The sequence below is a fragment of the Cimex lectularius genome, unplaced genomic scaffold (genome assembly GCF_000648675.2).
Source record: "Cimex lectularius strain Harlan isolate CLEC.00 unplaced genomic scaffold, Clec_2.1 scaffold23, whole genome shotgun sequence".
Taxonomy (NCBI): Eukaryota; Metazoa; Arthropoda; class Insecta; order Hemiptera; family Cimicidae; genus Cimex; species Cimex lectularius.
This window is the reverse complement of record NW_019392690.1, coordinates 1,877,070-1,895,572: the sequence shown is the minus strand read 5'-3', so window position 1 is coordinate 1,895,572 and position 18,503 is coordinate 1,877,070. Positions and strand designations below refer to the sequence as shown.

At 36.8% G+C, this 18,503-nt stretch overlaps 2 protein-coding genes and 1 pseudogene across 2 annotated transcripts in view; all 3 read right to left on the bottom strand.

The window, feature by feature from the left end:
- LOC106661441 (probable 3',5'-cyclic phosphodiesterase pde-5) overlaps nucleotides 1-18,503 on the bottom strand; it is a 257,518-nt gene that overhangs the window by 8,531 nt on the left and 230,484 nt on the right. Inside the window, exons 12-15 of the mRNA XM_024225891.1 lie at nucleotides 3,581-3,794; nucleotides 958-1,160; nucleotides 665-902; nucleotides 452-610 (exon numbers count right to left, since the gene is read on the bottom strand). Coding sequence (XP_024081659.1) covers nucleotides 452-610; nucleotides 665-902; nucleotides 958-1,160; nucleotides 3,581-3,794 — 814 coding nt within the window. The remainder of the gene's footprint in view (nucleotides 1-451; nucleotides 611-664; nucleotides 903-957; nucleotides 1,161-3,580; nucleotides 3,795-18,503) is intronic.
- Nucleotides 13,226-14,363, bottom strand: LOC112126578 (annotated as a pseudogene).
- Nucleotides 14,999-15,840, bottom strand: LOC106661201 (cell death specification protein 2-like). Its single transcript, XM_014384459.1, has one exon. It carries the CDS (start codon nucleotides 15,798-15,800, stop codon nucleotides 15,213-15,215), a length of 588 nt encoding a protein of 195 aa, XP_014239945.1. The 5' UTR covers nucleotides 15,801-15,840; the 3' UTR covers nucleotides 14,999-15,212.

Sequence of the window (18,503 nt, the reverse complement as noted above, 5' to 3'; positions counted from 1 at the left end):
GTTTAAGTTTTCCAGCAGGTCTTATCAAACGACTTTTCCGTGCATAGAATTAGCCCAGTATATACTTTTTTCTTTGAAGATGCCCAGTATTTTCTTCAGAGTTGTTTTGGGCATAAATGGAGGTTTCGGAACCCAGATTGCTTTTCTGGCAGCAATCGGTTAAGCTCGCATTTTAACTGGGGCAATGTATGTCTTTCAAACACTTTGGTCTTTAAAGATAGAAGCCAGATAGGCCAATATTGTGAAAGACTTTTTTTAAAAATCACTATTTTGGTTTTTCATGTTTTGTAATGGCATTACGACCAATGGATTTTTTGGTTAGTTGTTCACCAGGCTGTGAAATCTAGTGAAGTAGGAACCGCTATAAGTGGACGTCCATGTCATAAGGAATGTCCCAAGCATTTTCAACAGCGGACGCATTTTTATTTTTAAGAATCCATTGTTTACCGACCTGCTGCAATATGGTGACAGTCTGGTTGAAGTGATGATGCTCCATAGTCGAGGTGCTGTAGACAGCGGCTAAAGGAGATTCCGTCTCCAGCATGAATTTGTTGTTCTTTCCCCTGTGGTCTAAGTCGTGGCACAGCGCTCCGATATACAAGGCTAAACACTGATACAAAAATATTAAACTTTTTGAACAACTTGGATCCGTTAAAGTGCTCACCTCGTTTGATGTGAATGTCCCGTTGGAGTGCTTTATAATGGCATACATCGAGTTGGCCACGGAAAATCCGTGCGACCAGTTGTGGTAAGGTACTCTTCTGTAGTTTTTCTTCACAGTGAGGGTGAACCTAATCAGAGAATCCCTGTCGAATCTCGCCAAGCCGAAAAGGTCTTTGAACATGAGAACTGCATGGCGTGCCTTCGCATCATCGTCCAATGTAAAAACATTGAAATGAAAGCTTAAACGGAAAAAAAGATTAATGGATAAAATGACAATTTTTTCTATATACCTACTCGTCAAGTCCGATCAGTTTGATTTGGTTCAAAGCAAGTTTGGTCTTCTCGACCTCAGTTTCGGTGCAGGTGTTGTGATAGCCGAGAACTTCCAAAGCGACCCGGTACTTTTGTTCGGATCTACGGATTTTGTCATATAACTTGGCGTGGTGCAGGGCAAGGCCACAGTAAACAGCAAAAGTCTCGAACGCTTCTTCATCCTCCTGAAAATCGTTATGCTTCGTTTATTTTTTAACATGGGAAAATTTCGTTAAGTTAAAAGAAAGACAAATTATGTCTGAAAAAAGAACAACACAAAATCCAATGGATTATTTTTCCTCAGTACTATAAGGCTAACAAGTGGATAACTAATTTGGTTATGATTAATCATATTTGTCACATTTTTTGATATACAAATGAACCAACATGAACAACGACCAAAATCCACAGCACTAACAAAAATACATAAACATATCTATAATTTGGAGAATGGCAAAATGTCGAAACGCGTCTGGTAGACCATCGCGAGGAGAGGCAGACCAAAATGATCAGTAACGACTAAATTGCAGATGTACGTGTCTGGTTGGTGCATGTTAATGTTTTTATCGAAGTTTTTATAACTTCTTGGACAGTTCATGTATAATTGCACGTTGAATTAAAATTGGATCGGTTTGAAGACTGCGCCCAATCGAAACTTAGGAGGAAAAACAACTCGCGGTTGATCAGTAATGACAGAACAGCTCACAATAATTCCACAGTTGGCAAATCACCCCATAAAGCATAATAGTGTTGATCTCCTTCACAAGGAGCGTAGATTTTAATCCGTCAAATGGATTGGGGCTTTAAGCATCACAGCCGTTAAAAATAATGACACGGATCGAGAGTAAACAAGAAAATCAAGAAACTTATAATTTGTCGAGAGGGATCAACATTTTAACATTGGTCGTGCGATTAGTATAGCCGTCTTATAAGTTATTTTTTAAAACTGCATTTGAGCCTGGCCTCACCCTGTTTATATCCCTAAAGGTTTATTGCAGGAGGACATCTCACAACTGCACTACTCATATTTAAAAAAAATTACGATGGACACGATGGCTTTTTTTAAATATTTCAGTCATTCATCAGTGAATTGGAAAATTCTGGAACATGTTAATTTTTGCACTTTTTACGAAAACTTCAAATTGAGCTGTGGAGCTCGGAAATCGTCCTGGAGCGACGCCCTGTAGCGATCGATAAGAAATTTTAGTAAGCTTTTAATTGGTCACTTTCCACTTGGCCCGATTTCTCAAGTTTTCGACTTATTCGCGATTTTTAGGCAAAACACGTGGTTTTTTTACGTGCTCAAGAAAAAAACCGATCACTCTCCCGGTTATGCATATACATATTGTTTCAATACGCTATTCGAAACCAAACTGCCACACAACACATGTGAAATGGGAAGGAAAAGTTGAACTCCCGTGATGAAGTAAAGAAGTGGTTATCGACATGCATTCCACATCCCAAAAGGTCAAAGTAAGAAAAAATGAAAATTGCCTGGTCACTTTTTTTGAAAAAGTCCTCGGAACAAAAGTTGTAGAGCATCAAAATTTATGCATTCTTGAAATCGGAAGAGAGAGTGAATAGTTTTCCATGAGCACGTAGTAAACCAGGTTTTTTGCCCAAAATAGCGAATAAATCGAAAACGGTTGAGAACTCGGGCAAAGTGGAATGCGACCAATTGAAAGCTTATTAAAATTTCCCATCTGCTACAGGGAGTCGCTCCAAGACGACTTCCTGGCTCCACAGCGCAATTTGAATTTTTGGTAAAAAGTGAAAAAATTGACACGTTCTTAAAATTTTGAATTTAATGATCAACGACTGAAGCTAGGAAATATTTAAAAAAGCCATCGTGTCTATCGTATATTTTTATTTTTTTATAAGGGCAAACAAAATTCAATTGTAAATATAAGTGGGAGATTTAACTAATGCTTTAAAACGGACTAAATATTGTTGGAAGATTAGGGCATTATCTTTTTGCCTGAACTTATTTAATAAGATCCCCCATTATTTTCTCATCCTGCTTAAAAAAATAAATCTATTGATATATATAATAACCCTGACTTTTTTATCTCAACCAAGACCTTAGAAAGAACAACTAATTGATTGAAAGAAGTAACTTAGACATGTGTGGTGATAAAAAAAAAGATAAAAAAAAGTAACAGACAATTGACTATGGAAACGTAAATGGATTAATATTTCAATAGTAAAAGAAGTATCACTTCACGAAACGACTCCCGGTGGCCACTTCATAAGTCGTTGAGAATCCAATCCGATTACACATTTGAAAAAGCCAAAAGGAGGGAAAATTCGAATGGTTGTAGGTTGAGATGGAGAGTTGATGTCCGAGAGGATCGAAGTCACGATAGCTCAAGCGGTAGAGAAGCGGTGTATTTAGACGAAGGTCGTGGGTTCGAATCCCGCTCGTGACACTGACTTTTTTTTATCTCAACCAAAACCTTAGAAAGAATAACTCATTAATTGAAAGAAGTAATTAGTCAATTGACGTAAACCTTGAATACACTTGCTCTTAATCTCATAAAAATAGAAGTTTCATTAAAATCAGCGACCCTTAGAAAGAAACCTTAAAGGACGATTTTTCGTTTACCTTGTTAAACGGTCCAGTGTGCTTGTTGACCATCTGCATGACGCCGATGACGACCCCTCTTATGAAAATCGGCATGCAGAGGATTGTCTTGGTGTGGTAGCCGGTCAGTTGGTCCACCGTCCGGTTAAACCTGGGGTCCGAATAGGCGTCCGCGATGTTGAGGACCTCTCCTGTCCTCGCCACCTGGCCGGCTATCCCCTTGCCTACGCTGAAACTAAAACAAATCTGACGTCAGTTCCGTGTCCTTTTCAACCTGCGAACGCTGAAAGCTAGACGACAAAGATCGAAATTAACCATCACCTCTATTCGATTTAAACGCGTCTAGGTCTTGTCTACCTGCTTCTTGCTGACCTCCCCTTCACCCTATGAATTAGTATACTCTATAATGGATATAGTGTATCAACTATTACAACATTGTTAATTGTGGAAGAAAAAAGGGTAGTTGGGAGTATTGACCTGTCAGAAAGCCAAGGCAATAGGAAAACCAGACAGCTTTTTTGTGCGACCCTTGACCGATGATGCGCCGTTTTTCCCTGGTTTTCATTTTGTTGTGGTTGAGTTATATAGTAATTAAAATAGGAAATTCGAATGAGTCCAACTTAGCTAAACCTTGTCTCATCCTCAACTAAAAACCTATAACCAGTATTATAACATTATCATTGCATATACTGGTACCACTCCTTTATACTCTCTACACTCCTGACGTTACCTTTCACCGCAATACGATAGCCGTTTTAATGATCCTAGCTGTGTTGGGCCTTCTGGCCTTGTATAAAAATAAAACCGAGGCCAATCAGTAGCATATAAGGAACATCTTCTGATAACACATCAATGAATCGCGCAGGTCTTAGGGAACCCTCGACGAAGGTCAAGTTTGTGCGACTGTCCATAGAAATGCCTGCCCAAACCATAACACCGCCACTTCCATAGCTTCTCCGGAGTGAAAATGTTGCAGGGATATATCGTTTTCCAGTTCTCCAAACCCTCTCTCGGCCGCCAGAAGACCTCAAACAAAACCTTGGCTCATCCAAAAACAAGATTTTAGTCCAATCTTGCACGGACTAATTGATGCCTTACGAAACTCAACCGAGCTGTTTGGGCCTTGTTACAAGTTCTGGACCAATGGCAGGCCTCCTCGCACGTAATCCAACTTCTGAAAGTCTTCGCCTTACAGTGCATAATTGACATTAACATTTCTAACTTGTTGAAGACTTCGATTGATCTCAACAGCGGTATAATGTCAATTAAGGAGTAGATTCGAATGCCTTCTTGAGTAACCTCCAGTATCTTGGTAGCGATGGAAGATCTTCGGACATTTGTTCGGGGAATATTAAGCTCCCTGGCCAAATACGCTCGACTTCGACCATCATCCAACTATCTTCCAAACGTGTGGTGATTAGTGACCGTTAATCGATATTTATTTAGAAATCGTGATTTGCGGTATGGTGTGATGTAGGTTTCAGAAAAAAACATTTTCTTTATCGTGCCAACGTTTCGATCTTTATTGAGATCATCTTCAGGGCCAGGGATTACAAACATTGTTTACATATTACGTCGGTATAGAAAAGACATTTTTGTGTAAGACGTCGGCTTCTTTGAGGTGAAAAGAGCCGACGAAGGGAAAAAATGTGTTGGTAATGGTTCGGCCAGATTATCCTTTCAGGATTATATAGAAAGGGGTAAAATAGGAAAAGGAAAGCTAAATTGTTGGGAAATTAGACTATGTGAAAAATATTTGATGTGTGGAATGTAATGTGATGATATATGTATGTTATCTGTATTGAATTTGATTAATGATATTGGCGTAACTGCGACTTAATTTACATGTATCTGTTCTGTAATTGATGCTGTGTTTATCTCGGTTGATCTAAACCATTTCTAAGAAATTACGTTTATATTTGTTTTGTTCTGTATGTAATAATTTGGATTTTTGAAGTCGAAATTGTGTTGGTGTTAAAAATGGTGGGTGGCGAGTGCTGTAGGATTTTGCTTGGGATTTTTGCAATCATAGATATGTTGCTTTACTCTCTTGTCCTCATATTGGGATGTAAGACCGATGTAAGTTGCTGGACAGTTTAAACAGTTGATCTTGTAGATTACGTCAGATTTATTTCTTATTAGTGTGGGATCTTTAATTTTGGAAAAAAGTGTTTGAATTGTTTTATAATTTTTGAAAGCTATTTTGAAGTTATCGGACAAGAGAAATGTGTTTAATTCGTCGGTTTCTTTCACCTCAAAGAAGGGGACGCCTTATACAAAAATGTCTTTTCTATACCGACATCCTTCCCCACCCCTTCAAAATCCAACGTATATAAACACAAAATAGCAAAATCTCACTGGCACTCTCGACACGACACGCAAGAATGGCCCAATTACACAGAAGACAAACACTTTGCGTGAGTAGAAATACTTTGATGGAATATATTAAATATATTGTGCATTGTATAAATTCACTTTTCCACATCCAAAATGTAATTGTAATATGTAAACAATGTTTGGTATCCCAGGCCCTGAAGATGATCTCAATAAAGATCGAAACGTAGCACGATAAAGAAAATGTTTTTCTGAAACCGACATCACACCAGACCGCAACTCACGATTTCTAAATAAATCTTCCAAACAATTTTAAACTTAAAAATGGTTCAACTTAAACCACCGAACGTTAGAAAGAAGCTTTACTGAAAGGAGCAGATTGACTATTCAAAGATTATTTACACAATTCAATTGTAAATATAAGAGGGAGATTTTATCTAATGCTTTTTTATCTAATCAATGGCCATTATCTTTTTGCCTCTCAGTGTAGTATTGAGTCCTTATATTCAAAATTTCCTCCAGTATTATTAAATATTTTTCAATTAATTAAGGTTTTGGTTGAGATAAAAAAGTCAGTGTCACGAGCGGGATTCGAACCCACGACCTTCGGCTAAATACACCGCTGCTCTACTACTTGAGTTTGAGGTCACGATAGCTCAAGTGGTAGAGCAGCGGTGTATTTAACCGAAGGTCGGGGGTTCGGATCCCGCTCGTGACACTGACTTTTTTATCTCAACCAAAACCTTCATTAATTGAAAAGAATTTATTTGGTCATGCGGACCACGAAACCTAATGAAATTATTAAATATTCTTTTCTATGTAAGGAACCATACCATTAACACCATCCCCTCAACGATAGACCTTCCAAATTATCTTCTGACTCTAATCCATTAATAAAGAATCTATCTCACACTTCTTGAGAACCCTATCAGACGATCGAAACTGAAATAGCGACGAAAATATTTACCACTGGGAGACGGTAGTTCACGCTGTTCAAGATACAAAAACTAAATTCAACCGTTTAGCTTGTATATAGTTGAAAAAATAACTTTAAAAAAAGAGAGAAAATGTATTTTTTTGAAACGGAAAAATCAAATCACTACCGAATCATGGCAAGCCGACCGAACAAGTCTCGGATCAAATTAGAACCCGGCTTACGTCTGTCTCCAAAGTCCATAAAGTTTGGAGAAGTTTTGACAAAGGATCGGCCACGAGCAGGGGGAAAAGGTTTCAGTTCAGATCAGATATAAAGCTATTTCATATCGATGAATTGTCGAGAATAATATTGAACTATTTTGTTTCATCTAAAACATTAAAATAAATTATTTTTTATGAGGAAACGCCGAAGTGAATATCGACCAGAGTAGATTCACATTACTGAGGGAACAAGGATGTAGTCCGAATTGTGTTAAAATTTCTGTATCCGTGATAAGCTTTCAAATATTCAGTCTCCATCTGAGATACTTATTGAGAAAAATGACCTACCTCTCCTTTAGAAACTCTTCCTTTACAAAACTCTCAAACAAAGACTGCCCATACTAAAATTTTTGATAAAGTTAAAATAACTGATATTGATAAAATTATTTCTCACTCCAAGACTTTGAAAAGCTATTCCCTATAATTGTTCAAAAGGGAGCAAAATGAAAAGATTAAAAAAACCTGTAGCTCTTTTCTAGGAATAGATGGCTCAAAGATCGGATATGACACTGGAATTAGAGAAGAACATCGATAAAAAAAATCGATGGTCACCATCGCTTAAACATCAAAACCTTACCATCGATGGTGGTATGACCATCGACTCTATAGTCTACATATCGATGGATTTTTTGAGAACTTATTACTCAAACCGCAAATTATTTTCATACGCAAGCATTATTTTTAGTTCAATTAATTAAGGTTTTTAGCTGAGATAAAAAAGTCAGTGTCACGAGCGGGATTCGAACCCACGATGTTCGGCTAAATACGACACTGCCCTACCACTTGAGGTATCGTGACCTCGATCCACTCGGACACTAACTTCCCATCTCAACCCCACCTTTTTGCCATTTTTCAAATGTCGTGTAATTTATTTGATTCTCGATTAACCTACTAAATGTTGGGTTGAGATGGGAAGTTAGTGTCCAAGTGGATCGAGGTCACGATAGCTCAAGTGGTAGAGCAGCGGCGTATCTAGCAGAAGATCGTGGGTTCGAATCCCGTTCGTGACACTGCACTTTTTATCTCAACTAAAAACCATAATTAATTGAAAGATATTAATTGGTCAAGCGGTCCACGAAAACTAATGAATTAGTTTTATTTGCCACTTTAGAAACAAGCTAATTTTTCAATCTTCGCCATTTCTGAACCTCTATTAGAATCTTGGTTAATAAAAATTATATTTATTTTTTTAATAACATTTGTTAGGAATTATTTTTCTCCTTGGTTTCATTTATAGTTGCATATAGATCTCTCGGCCCCTTTTAAATAAAAGACGTCTGGTGTTAAAGTATTTTGTGCCTGTAAATTTTATTCAAAATACCTCCTTGTTTTTCTTCGATACTTTGTAAAACATTCATAATCCACCCAAGCCAAATCCTCACCCTTGCACAAAAAAAGGTAAAGGTTTATCATGTAACTAAAATCAACCATATCCTTTATTTATTAGAATCATTGTGTCCAAATTTTATAATGAAACACTACTACATCTTCTTCGGAATAAAATTAAAAAAAAAAGTTTTAAATCCAATTTATCCTCTAAGCGATTGCTAGTTTTCCAAATAATCTGTCCTACTTTGGAAAATAATCGTTCAGAGGGAATTCCACTATGGCAACAAATGGAACAACTCCTGACAGGTTCTGATAGGTCCTTATCAGAAGAATATGGCTCATTTCCTATCGACAAAAGTGGAAATGAGGAAAAGTGAAAAAGTTTATAAAACATCGACAGCCCACCATCGATGGTCAAAAAACATCGAACATCAGTCGCCTACCATTGATTCTCATGCCTAACTGGAATGGTCATAAAAGGTCCAAACTATGAGTATCATATGGACCCTGGTTCCATCTCAACCCTTTTCAAGCCGAATTTCTAGCTTTATAAATACGTGCACGAAATAAATAACAAACACTATTAGATAGCCAGACGGCTAAAGATTCTCCAAGCAAACAAGATCAAATCAAAACTAGTCTGAACTGCGTCAATACCTTTAAAAGAATAGTATTCATAAATAATCTAACGATAAAATGTATTCAAGATTATCAGGAAATGTCATAGAAAGAAATACCATAGCTAAAAAGGATGTCTCGTAACATGAACGAAAGCCTCAAACAAAGACTGGACATTACAAAGTGTTTGATAAAGTTAACATAACTGACGAGCCAAAAACCATTTGTAAAGTTTCAGATAACTACTAGATTTTCACAAATCATTCAACATAATTATTGAGAAAGGGAGCACAATGAAATATAACAACAAATAAGAAAAACCCTGGGACTTTTCTTTTGTATAGAGATGTTTGAAAGCTGGGAAATGGTATTAGAAGGGGTAAAAAGGAGCCTAACTATCTTTGTGAAAATGAAATAAATAAGAAAAATCTCAAGAGTGCAATAATACTAATACTGTCATATAGCCAGGCAGATCTAATGGATTGCCAAGACTAAGAGATCAATTCAAAAATAGACGAACCTGTGAGCTTTCATCCTGTGCTGTACGAGATAAATTGTAATTGTCATCGTTACTGATAATTTCACTAATTTCGTGGTCCGCTTGACCAATTAATATATTACAATCAATTAAGGTTTTTAGTTGAGATAAAAAGTCAATGGCACGAGCGGGATTTGAACCCACGATCTTCGGCTAGATTCACCTCGATCCACTAGGACACTGATAATTTTGGGCCCCTTATCTCGTTAGGTTTTCTGTCAAACGATCTTCGGCATTTTGCCATCTTTCGTGCATACGTGTGATCCTGTGTTGTCCAGTTTCTTTTATAAGGTCGTGGTAACGGAAAGGACGATTTAGCGAGGATAGACGGACCAAAATTATCGGTAATGACCAAATTATACATCATAGAGATGCCAGAATACTGAAAAACTGGGATGAACAAATAGACGAACTCTAAGGTGGTCAAGAAGGAATTCCATGTAACGAGACATCAGATATACTAGCTCAAAAATGTGCCTCGAATATACTCATAAGCCTGGCGTTGCAGAAATAAACACAAAACCCGTACGTTCATGAAATAAGCCAAAATTATATTAAGAAATACTACCCAATGGTAGAAAAAGGAATACCTTCTCAAAGAAAGTAACAATAAAAATCCTAACCTGTATATTTACGTGATATGCTCACGTAAAATACTAATTAAAATGTGACTATTAACAAATGATTAATATAGATAAAGTATAGAGGAAATAGAGACAACATAGATACTGAAATCCAATGCAACTACCCTGCAATAGGTAGGAAAAGGATATGGTACTTGATCAGATCCGTATTTTTTAATGAAGTTGTGCGACCTACAGACCAATCGACGCTAGGTGGATCAAAATTATCGGTAACAACCATATTACATACCCGGCAACTGCTTGACTTCTCTAAACAACTGGACTCTATAAATAGTTGAACGGTAAGGAGGGACGTAGGTCATGAGGGAAGTTAAGGAATTGTTTATTCTTACTTTTATCCGATCTGTTATCAGGGCTTTATCCGGCTCAGAACCATATTTCAAAGGTTCAGTAATACTGCCGAATATCCAGACAGCTATAATGACTTTCAAACTCTTCTGGAACACTTAAGCTTTTCCCTGTGGTCTGCAAGTGATAGCCCTGTAAGTTGGTAATTATCGATCATTTTGGTCCGGATATCCTTGCCAGATTAGCCCGATTGGTCCCACGACTTTATAAAAGAGACTGATCTGTACAGACTCCACGAAGATCGTCTGATAAACCTAGCGAGGATAGGCGGACCAAATTTACGGTACAACAGAATTACATAGTTTGAAACTGCCTGAGCACCCTAAAGAATCTTGGATCTAAAAATAGTCGAATGCTAAAATGGTACGAAGTTATGAGGGATTTTCAGGTATAGTTATAACAATGCTTATATTTCATTTTAAGTCTGCTGATTTTTGATTTTGAATTTTATATAAACTGGTCTCGCTACGGCCAGGAAAAGTCGATTTTTATTTTACGCCTGGTAAAACCTTTTTGAGCATTTCAAAGACGTTTACGTCGTCAGAAGAGCTCGTTAGAACGAAATCAAGAAGGAAAAGAACAAACGACAGGCAATTTTAATAATAGGCGAAAAGGAAATAAAGGAGGCACGTTTCTAAAATCGAGGGGTTCGCCGCGCCCACGTCCGCAGGTCGGAACACAAGGAAAATTAAAACATTCTTCCTTTCATCCAGGCAAAATTATCAAATTAAAGACGAAATCATTGTGATGATCGGCCATCGGCTAAGAATAATTGTATGTTTTCTTACCTGACATCAGTTATACAAGTGGTTCTTCAATCTTATTCCTAAATATTAACCTACAACTACAAGAAATACTCACTATTTACCCATGCCATAAACACATTTTTAATAAATAATAAAAATAAAGGATTTCAACTAAAAAAAGCTTTCATTATATAATCGAATTCTATTCTCATAAGCCTAACTCCTTTTATCCAAAGACAAAGGAGAAAATTGTAAGTCAAGAAATTGACGATAATCAACTTGTAAAAAATCCCGTCAATGGCGAACAATATGCACACCAAAAGGGTAAATTCACAGAGACTGCCCAAAAAATTGCAGATAATGAAGATATATCATTGGATAATAAAGAAATAGCGCTTTGCTTCATGGATATAGAGGGAGTTTAGATAACACCTCGTATACGAACGTATGTTGTTTTTTTTCGAGGGTTCTCAAAAAAATATACAGGGTGTCATTTTTTGACGCACCATTGGAAAATCAACGTGGCTGCGTTTAAATCTGACTCGAGGCTTATTTCCTTTGATTAATACGTTAATAAAAGAAAGTGAGTCAATTTTCGGTGCACCATAGGAAAATCAATGTTGGTTCGTCTAATTATGGCTCGGCACATTTTCTTTTGTTAGTCTCGTACCAAAAAAATAGGCAGTCACTTTTCGACGCACCATTCGTTACAAATTAGTTTTAGTAGGTTGGAAGGAAAATAAACGAAACCAATATTATTAAAACATTATTCAAACACAATGTAAAAATTTAAAAAAAATTCTTCACAAATTAATTTGATTAAGGTTTAAGAGCATTTTTTTCTGGTAAAGTAAAAAAATTAAATAAATGTAACAATCTCCTTTTTTCTGGTAAAGTAAAAAAATTAAATAAATGTAACAATCTCCTTTGTTAGCAAACCAAAAATGTTCAAAATCATTATAATAATTGTTTGAACAGACCTCCATTTGCTGCAACACAGTAGGCTAGTCTATCGTAAAACGATGATCGAACGAAAAAAATACTCTTAAACCTTAATCAAATTAATTTGTGAGGAATTTTTTTTATTATTTTTACATTGTGTTTGAATAATGTTTTAATAATATTGGTTTTGTTTATTTTCCTTCCAACCTACTAAAACTAATTTGTAACGAATGATGCATCGAAAAGTGAGTCGCTTATTTTTTGATACTAGACTAACAAAAGAAAATGTGCCGAGTCATAATTAGACGCACCAACGTTGATTTTCCTATGGTGCACCGAAAATTGACTCTATTTCTTTTATTAACGTATTAATCAAAGGAAATAGGCCTTGAGTCAGATTTAAACGCACTCACGTTGATTTTCCAATGGTGCGTCAAAAAATGACTCACCCTATATATATCATATATACAAATATCAACCCTCGGGGTGCAGGTGTTTTTGAAAAAAAGCCCATTTGTATGTTCGTCAAGTTCGAATGCAGGTCCGCTGGATTCGAACCCCGGACCTTAACCTACAGTGATGAGCGCCGTGTCAACGCCTAAACCGTTGCGGCCACCTCGTATAAAGGCTCGTATAGATTCTTTGACTGCCAAATGGATATTAGCAATGCTAATAAGTTGCCAATCAGCACTGAACTTGGTCATCATACTATACAAATAGTACGTATCCAAGGATGCCCCGACAACTGGGGAACTATCGCCAATTTTTGGTTGCTAGTAGTAGGTGATCTAATTAAAGAGCTTAACACCTTAAGATACCATACTATAGGTAATACAGATGACCTGATAACAATCATAAATGGGAATTTTCATGTCTCTGTGAAATCAGAGACAATACACCTTGAATATTGTATGTTAATGGTGTAAGAAAATCGATTTAAATATAAACAATAAGACAACATATCGCATAAATTTTATAAGCATAAGGTAATAATAAGCTAAATATGAAAGACCCTTAATAAAAGATGAAGCCTTGAATTTCTCCAAAGAAACCAAGTACCAAGGTATAACCTCCCCTCCCAAAAGGTCAAATAGGAAAAACCATCGGCAACATTGTGCATAAAACCAAGGCTCTACTAAGTATTGGCCAGAGATTATGCAGCAGAATTGGAGAATTATTGGTATTGGTTGTAAACCACAAGGGTCAGACCCTTCGCACCGCCACATATGGAACTCTAGTATGATGGCCAAAAACACAACAAGGAGACACATAACAAGTTACAAAGTCTACAAAGACTAGCGTGTCTTAATGGGGCAATGCTTACCTACCCTACTCTAGCAATTGATCTTGCTAATATTAAAATGAAATATTTGCGATAAAAATATGTAGTAGTCAGCTTGGCAAGTTGTCCAACAGTTCTTTCATTTCAATGTTGGTTTCCGCTTTCAGCTTCCGGCAGTCGAACGTATTCGACCAAATGTGAAAAAAGGCAGAGCCGGCTTGAGAGGGCTCTGGTTGGCACCACTTGACACTTCCACTTCCATCGACTCACTCTTCTTTTTCTTCATGGGCTTCGTCTTCTTAGCAGTCCTTGGGTCTGATGTAAACTTGAAGTCATGTGGGAATTTAAGCTCTTCTATGTAGTGCTTTTTCCGCTCCTTTGCATCCTTGCTTACAACACCTCACGATTCGACAAAACATACATTGGTTTTCTCCCAGCTTGAGCTTTGAAAAACGAATCGTGAATTTCGGAGAGGTGCAAGTCAAGGAGGTGTGGAGAAATGAATTGTTTTTTGCATTCCGAACAAGAGAACCGATGACAAGAATTGTATTGCATGTCATAGCCGAGGAAGTTGTCGAATTTGGCAGAACAGTTGATAACTTCGCATGTGAACATTTTCAACTGTTCATGGCACAAGGACTCGTCATCTTCATCTACGATCCCAACTCTTGTGTAAACCGGCATATTTCGTTCCCTTCATCAAAGAAAGGATCATCGACACTCCTTGGAATGTTTGTTCCATGGTTTTTGAGAAAAGTGAGGATTTCACTAATATCCATTTTTTGCTTTGTAAAGTTAAACTGTAACACAAAAACAAAGTAGAATAATTAAAAACAAATCTTGTATTAAATACACAACTATCCCCAAACTAAAGCTAACAATAAGATGGCATAAATTTATAAAATATTTTAGGATTTTCGGCATAATTTTCTGATATAAATTATTACCTTAGCTAATTGATTTATTAAAAATGTTATAAAAATCGTCATTGTTAACATGTTACCAACCACCTGACCACCAATGTGTATTTCTTTTTTTAAAGAAAATGTTTGCAGTAATCATAATCTATATAAAAATAGCAATCTTTTTGCTAATCATCAAAATGACATTTTCCTGATGAGATAGAAAATAAGTGTTTATCGAATGGCCTATCAATGGTTAATCTCCTAAAAATAACTCTAACCGATAGTATAATTTGTTCTATAAAATTATTTAATGGGTGGATTAAATAAAAAACGGTATTATATATTAAACATTGTATTTAGTAAATTTTAGGAAACATTAAAAGCGATGTATTTTAATGTTTAATTTTTTCATAGCAATACACTAAATATCAATTCTTTTAAACATACAAATCACATATTCGTTTGTGTGCTTCCAAATTGAAGGCTTATGGTAAAAAAAATACATGTAGTATATATGTGAGAAGTTTCATAATAAAAATTTATACTTTTTAGTTAAAAAAAGTTTGATAAAAATCACACAATGCTCTTAAAATAAATACGAATTTTAATTAATTATATATTTAAAATTTACAACCTTAAAACTAAGATTTGTTGGCCATCACTGAGCAGAATACGCAATGGATTTTTGTACAACATCAGACTTTTCTCTCTGAATTACATTTATGATAAAACAATATTTACATTTTTATAGTACAATTAAAAAGTTAGTGTTATATAAGATTATGTTCGGTTTTGTAAAGCATGCAACGGAGTTTAGCGGTTTCATCGCTTAAGGCGGCGACTTGGTATTTTAGCCTGAGGTTCTCTTGTTCGAGGAAGGCAGCGCGGATGGCGATCTCGTCCTCCTTGGCTCTACGGGCATCGCGCGACCTTTTGGCAGCTTCGTTGTTTTTTCGCCTTCTCTCCCAGTAGGCTGCGTCTTTGTCATCTGTCTCACCGCCGCTGGACGAAGGTTGCTGGGGGCTGTTTGGCCTCTTCTTGGCGCACTTGCTGCTCCGTACCTGGGCGAGCATCTGTTGCCGGAATTGAACGTAGGCTTCATTGTTCGAGGACGAGAGGGACAGCGGGTCTTTGGGGTACGCCTTGAAAGGCCTAGTCCCTTGGGGTGTGTTCGCCGCCTCCAGAACCCTCTGTGTTATGGCCATCGTCGGAGAGACAACGTTCATAGGCAGAGGAGGAGAAATTGAGCACTCGCTCTTTGGTGATGACCAGCCATCACTCCCTGCTTTCCCTGTCCGTAAGTCCAGAACACCTGGGAAGTTCATCCTGCAGTCCAATGGTTCATGTAATCCAAGCATTTTATTTCCAATTCTATAAAAAAAAGAACAACATAAGAAAATTCATCGCTTTAAGTTCAATTACTACAATTTAGGACTACACAAACAACAGTCAACACATAAATATGCCTGGATGAAAATAAGTTAATGCTACCTACCTAATTTATCCATTTCTTTTAACGGTTTATTTAAAAATGGATTTTATGCCATTGAAAATAGTAAAATATACTATTTAATCTAACGTTTATTTAGAAATCGTGAGATGCGGTCTGGTGTGATGTAGATTTCAGAAAAACATTTTCTTTATCGTGCCAACGTTTCGATCTTTATTGAGATCATCTTCAGGGCCTGGGATTTACAAAAATTGTTTANGAACACTAAATATAATGAATAAATAAGACGTTTCATCCATCCTTAAATAGTTCCTCCAATCAGCGGGTTCAAGGGAAAGTTCAAATTGATGTGGGTATTACGGCTTCTGTTCAGGAGCCACTTCTTACACCATTTTCTCTTCGATTTTTTGTTTTTAATATGTAAATAAACAGAAGAGTAGCACAAGAAATCGTCATCCATTTTGAGAAGGTAATTCACTGGTTGACGTTCGGCTGTGGAGCGGTCGTGAATGCCCCTCAAATTTCAGGCACTCCAAATGGAGCTGTACGGCTTGGCGCGGTTCCATTTGGAGTGATCGTGAATGGCCATCTTTACATATTTATGTAAAAAAGGTGGTTTTTGAGAGTGCCAACGGGCTCCTGAGGTACAAGAAAATAATAAAGCCAGATATCAGATATAGGGAGGAGCCACCACAAAATTCTGAAGAGATTTAAAATAAATGGGATGGTACTTGACAAAATAAGCGAAAAAGGACTTAATTTTGACAGGCCCCTAGCAAGTGGTCATAGTTGCTAGACACTTTTCTAAGAATGTAGACTCAAGTTTCAGGAAAGAGCCCTAATATGGTAAACGGTGGATGGAAGATGGAACATAGAGTAGATGTAGTGGTAAAAGGGCTATACCATAGGAAAGCCTCTTGGACTAATCCCAACAATTTTCCAACATCCATGCAATACACAATGTGCACATGAGTTAATAAAGTAAAATATGAAAGGTGGACAGATTTATAGCCAGTAAGCTATTATAACGGCACTGAATGCGAATGCTTTCAACTCTAAAGTTGTCTGGGAGTGCTTAATGATTAATGCTTAATGCTTGCCTAATGGCTCTGGGGAACACAAGATGACCTTAAAGTGAGTTCCGGGACATGAAGGAAAATGAACAGGCTGACCAACCAGCCAAAAAAAGGGAGCTCTCTCAACCATGGGACCAGAACTACAGCTAGGTGCATCGGAGTGTGTACTCAACTTGTAACTGGAAAAATGGCTTGAAAAAGAAAAACTCAAACACTGGACAAAAGCAGGTATTAGGATAAAAGATTTTTAAATATTTCGAAAATGAATGCGAAGAAACTATTCTCCCTCAGAAGGCAGGATTTGAAGAAGGTTATAGGCCTCAATGTCGCCCTCTTAACAACCATCTAAAGAAGATGGGCAAAGTAGAGACAGTAGCATGGCGACATTATCAAGATGAACCAGAGACATCGTCACATATCCTTGTGAATGTGAAGCATTAGCCCGTGGGGTACAGACTACAGGGAAAGCAATTTTCATGCCAAAAGAGGTGCGCGCAGAGGCACCGAGGAAAATGCTAATCTCATAGTCAAAAGTGCACTTTCTAATGTATGGTTGGTTATAATTTATAGCGTTTCCAATATAGGTCGAAGTGGAGGAAAGTATTTTTAAAATCCTTATTCAACCAAAAAAAATCAAGTTCAAATGCGAGGCGATACCGTGGTTGAATTTACAGATTTAGACAAAGTGCAACAATTTTGCCAACCAAATGATCTTACGTTGTCATGGCCAACAACAAACAATCCAGTATAAAGTCCTTTTATTTATTTGTCTCTGACTCATACTCGTACCCTAAACAATTCTTTTATTATTTTCGCGTTCAGACTTCGTTTTCACTCCTAGTTATCATCTTTTATCATTAATTTACAACGGCATGGCACTCCGCATGAGATAATTCCTGAGAAGAAGACGGAAAAAGGTTGAGAAAGAAAACGCTAAAAAATAGTTGATGAGATCTATAAGCTTGAAAAATACAAAGGGAAATGAAAAATAAACTTTATTCTCTGTCATAAGGAACATTTGAATAATTAATTGTGAATACTACGTAATTTCAAATATTCAGACTTGATAAAGCTGTCAATTTATATACAAAACAAGGTCGTAAGGATAAGAGGTAATCAAACAAAAGGCGCTTAAATTTGGAAGTAGCTCGGCGGAAAAAGGAAAAAAAGGGAATTCTGAGGTTGGAGACATGTATGACATGGGTAACAGCAAGGTTTAAGGGAAAATACAGAAGATATGAAGGAGAGGAGGTTATGTATATAGAGAGGAAGGATCCAAGTATGTCTACGTTAGGAAAGATATAACCGTTTCAGAATGGGTCTTCGATCGACAGCCGAAACATTGTACAAAACAATTCATTAGACAGAAATCTTACGTAATAAAGGGCATAGCGAACATAGAACAAGTGCAGCCACAGATTCCGCTGAGGATTTATCAAACTTGGGGACTTGTAAGTTATATCATTGATTTGTTTACAGTGAATATATGGCGTACAACTTCGTTATATGACAGTGATTTATGCATTATGGTGATA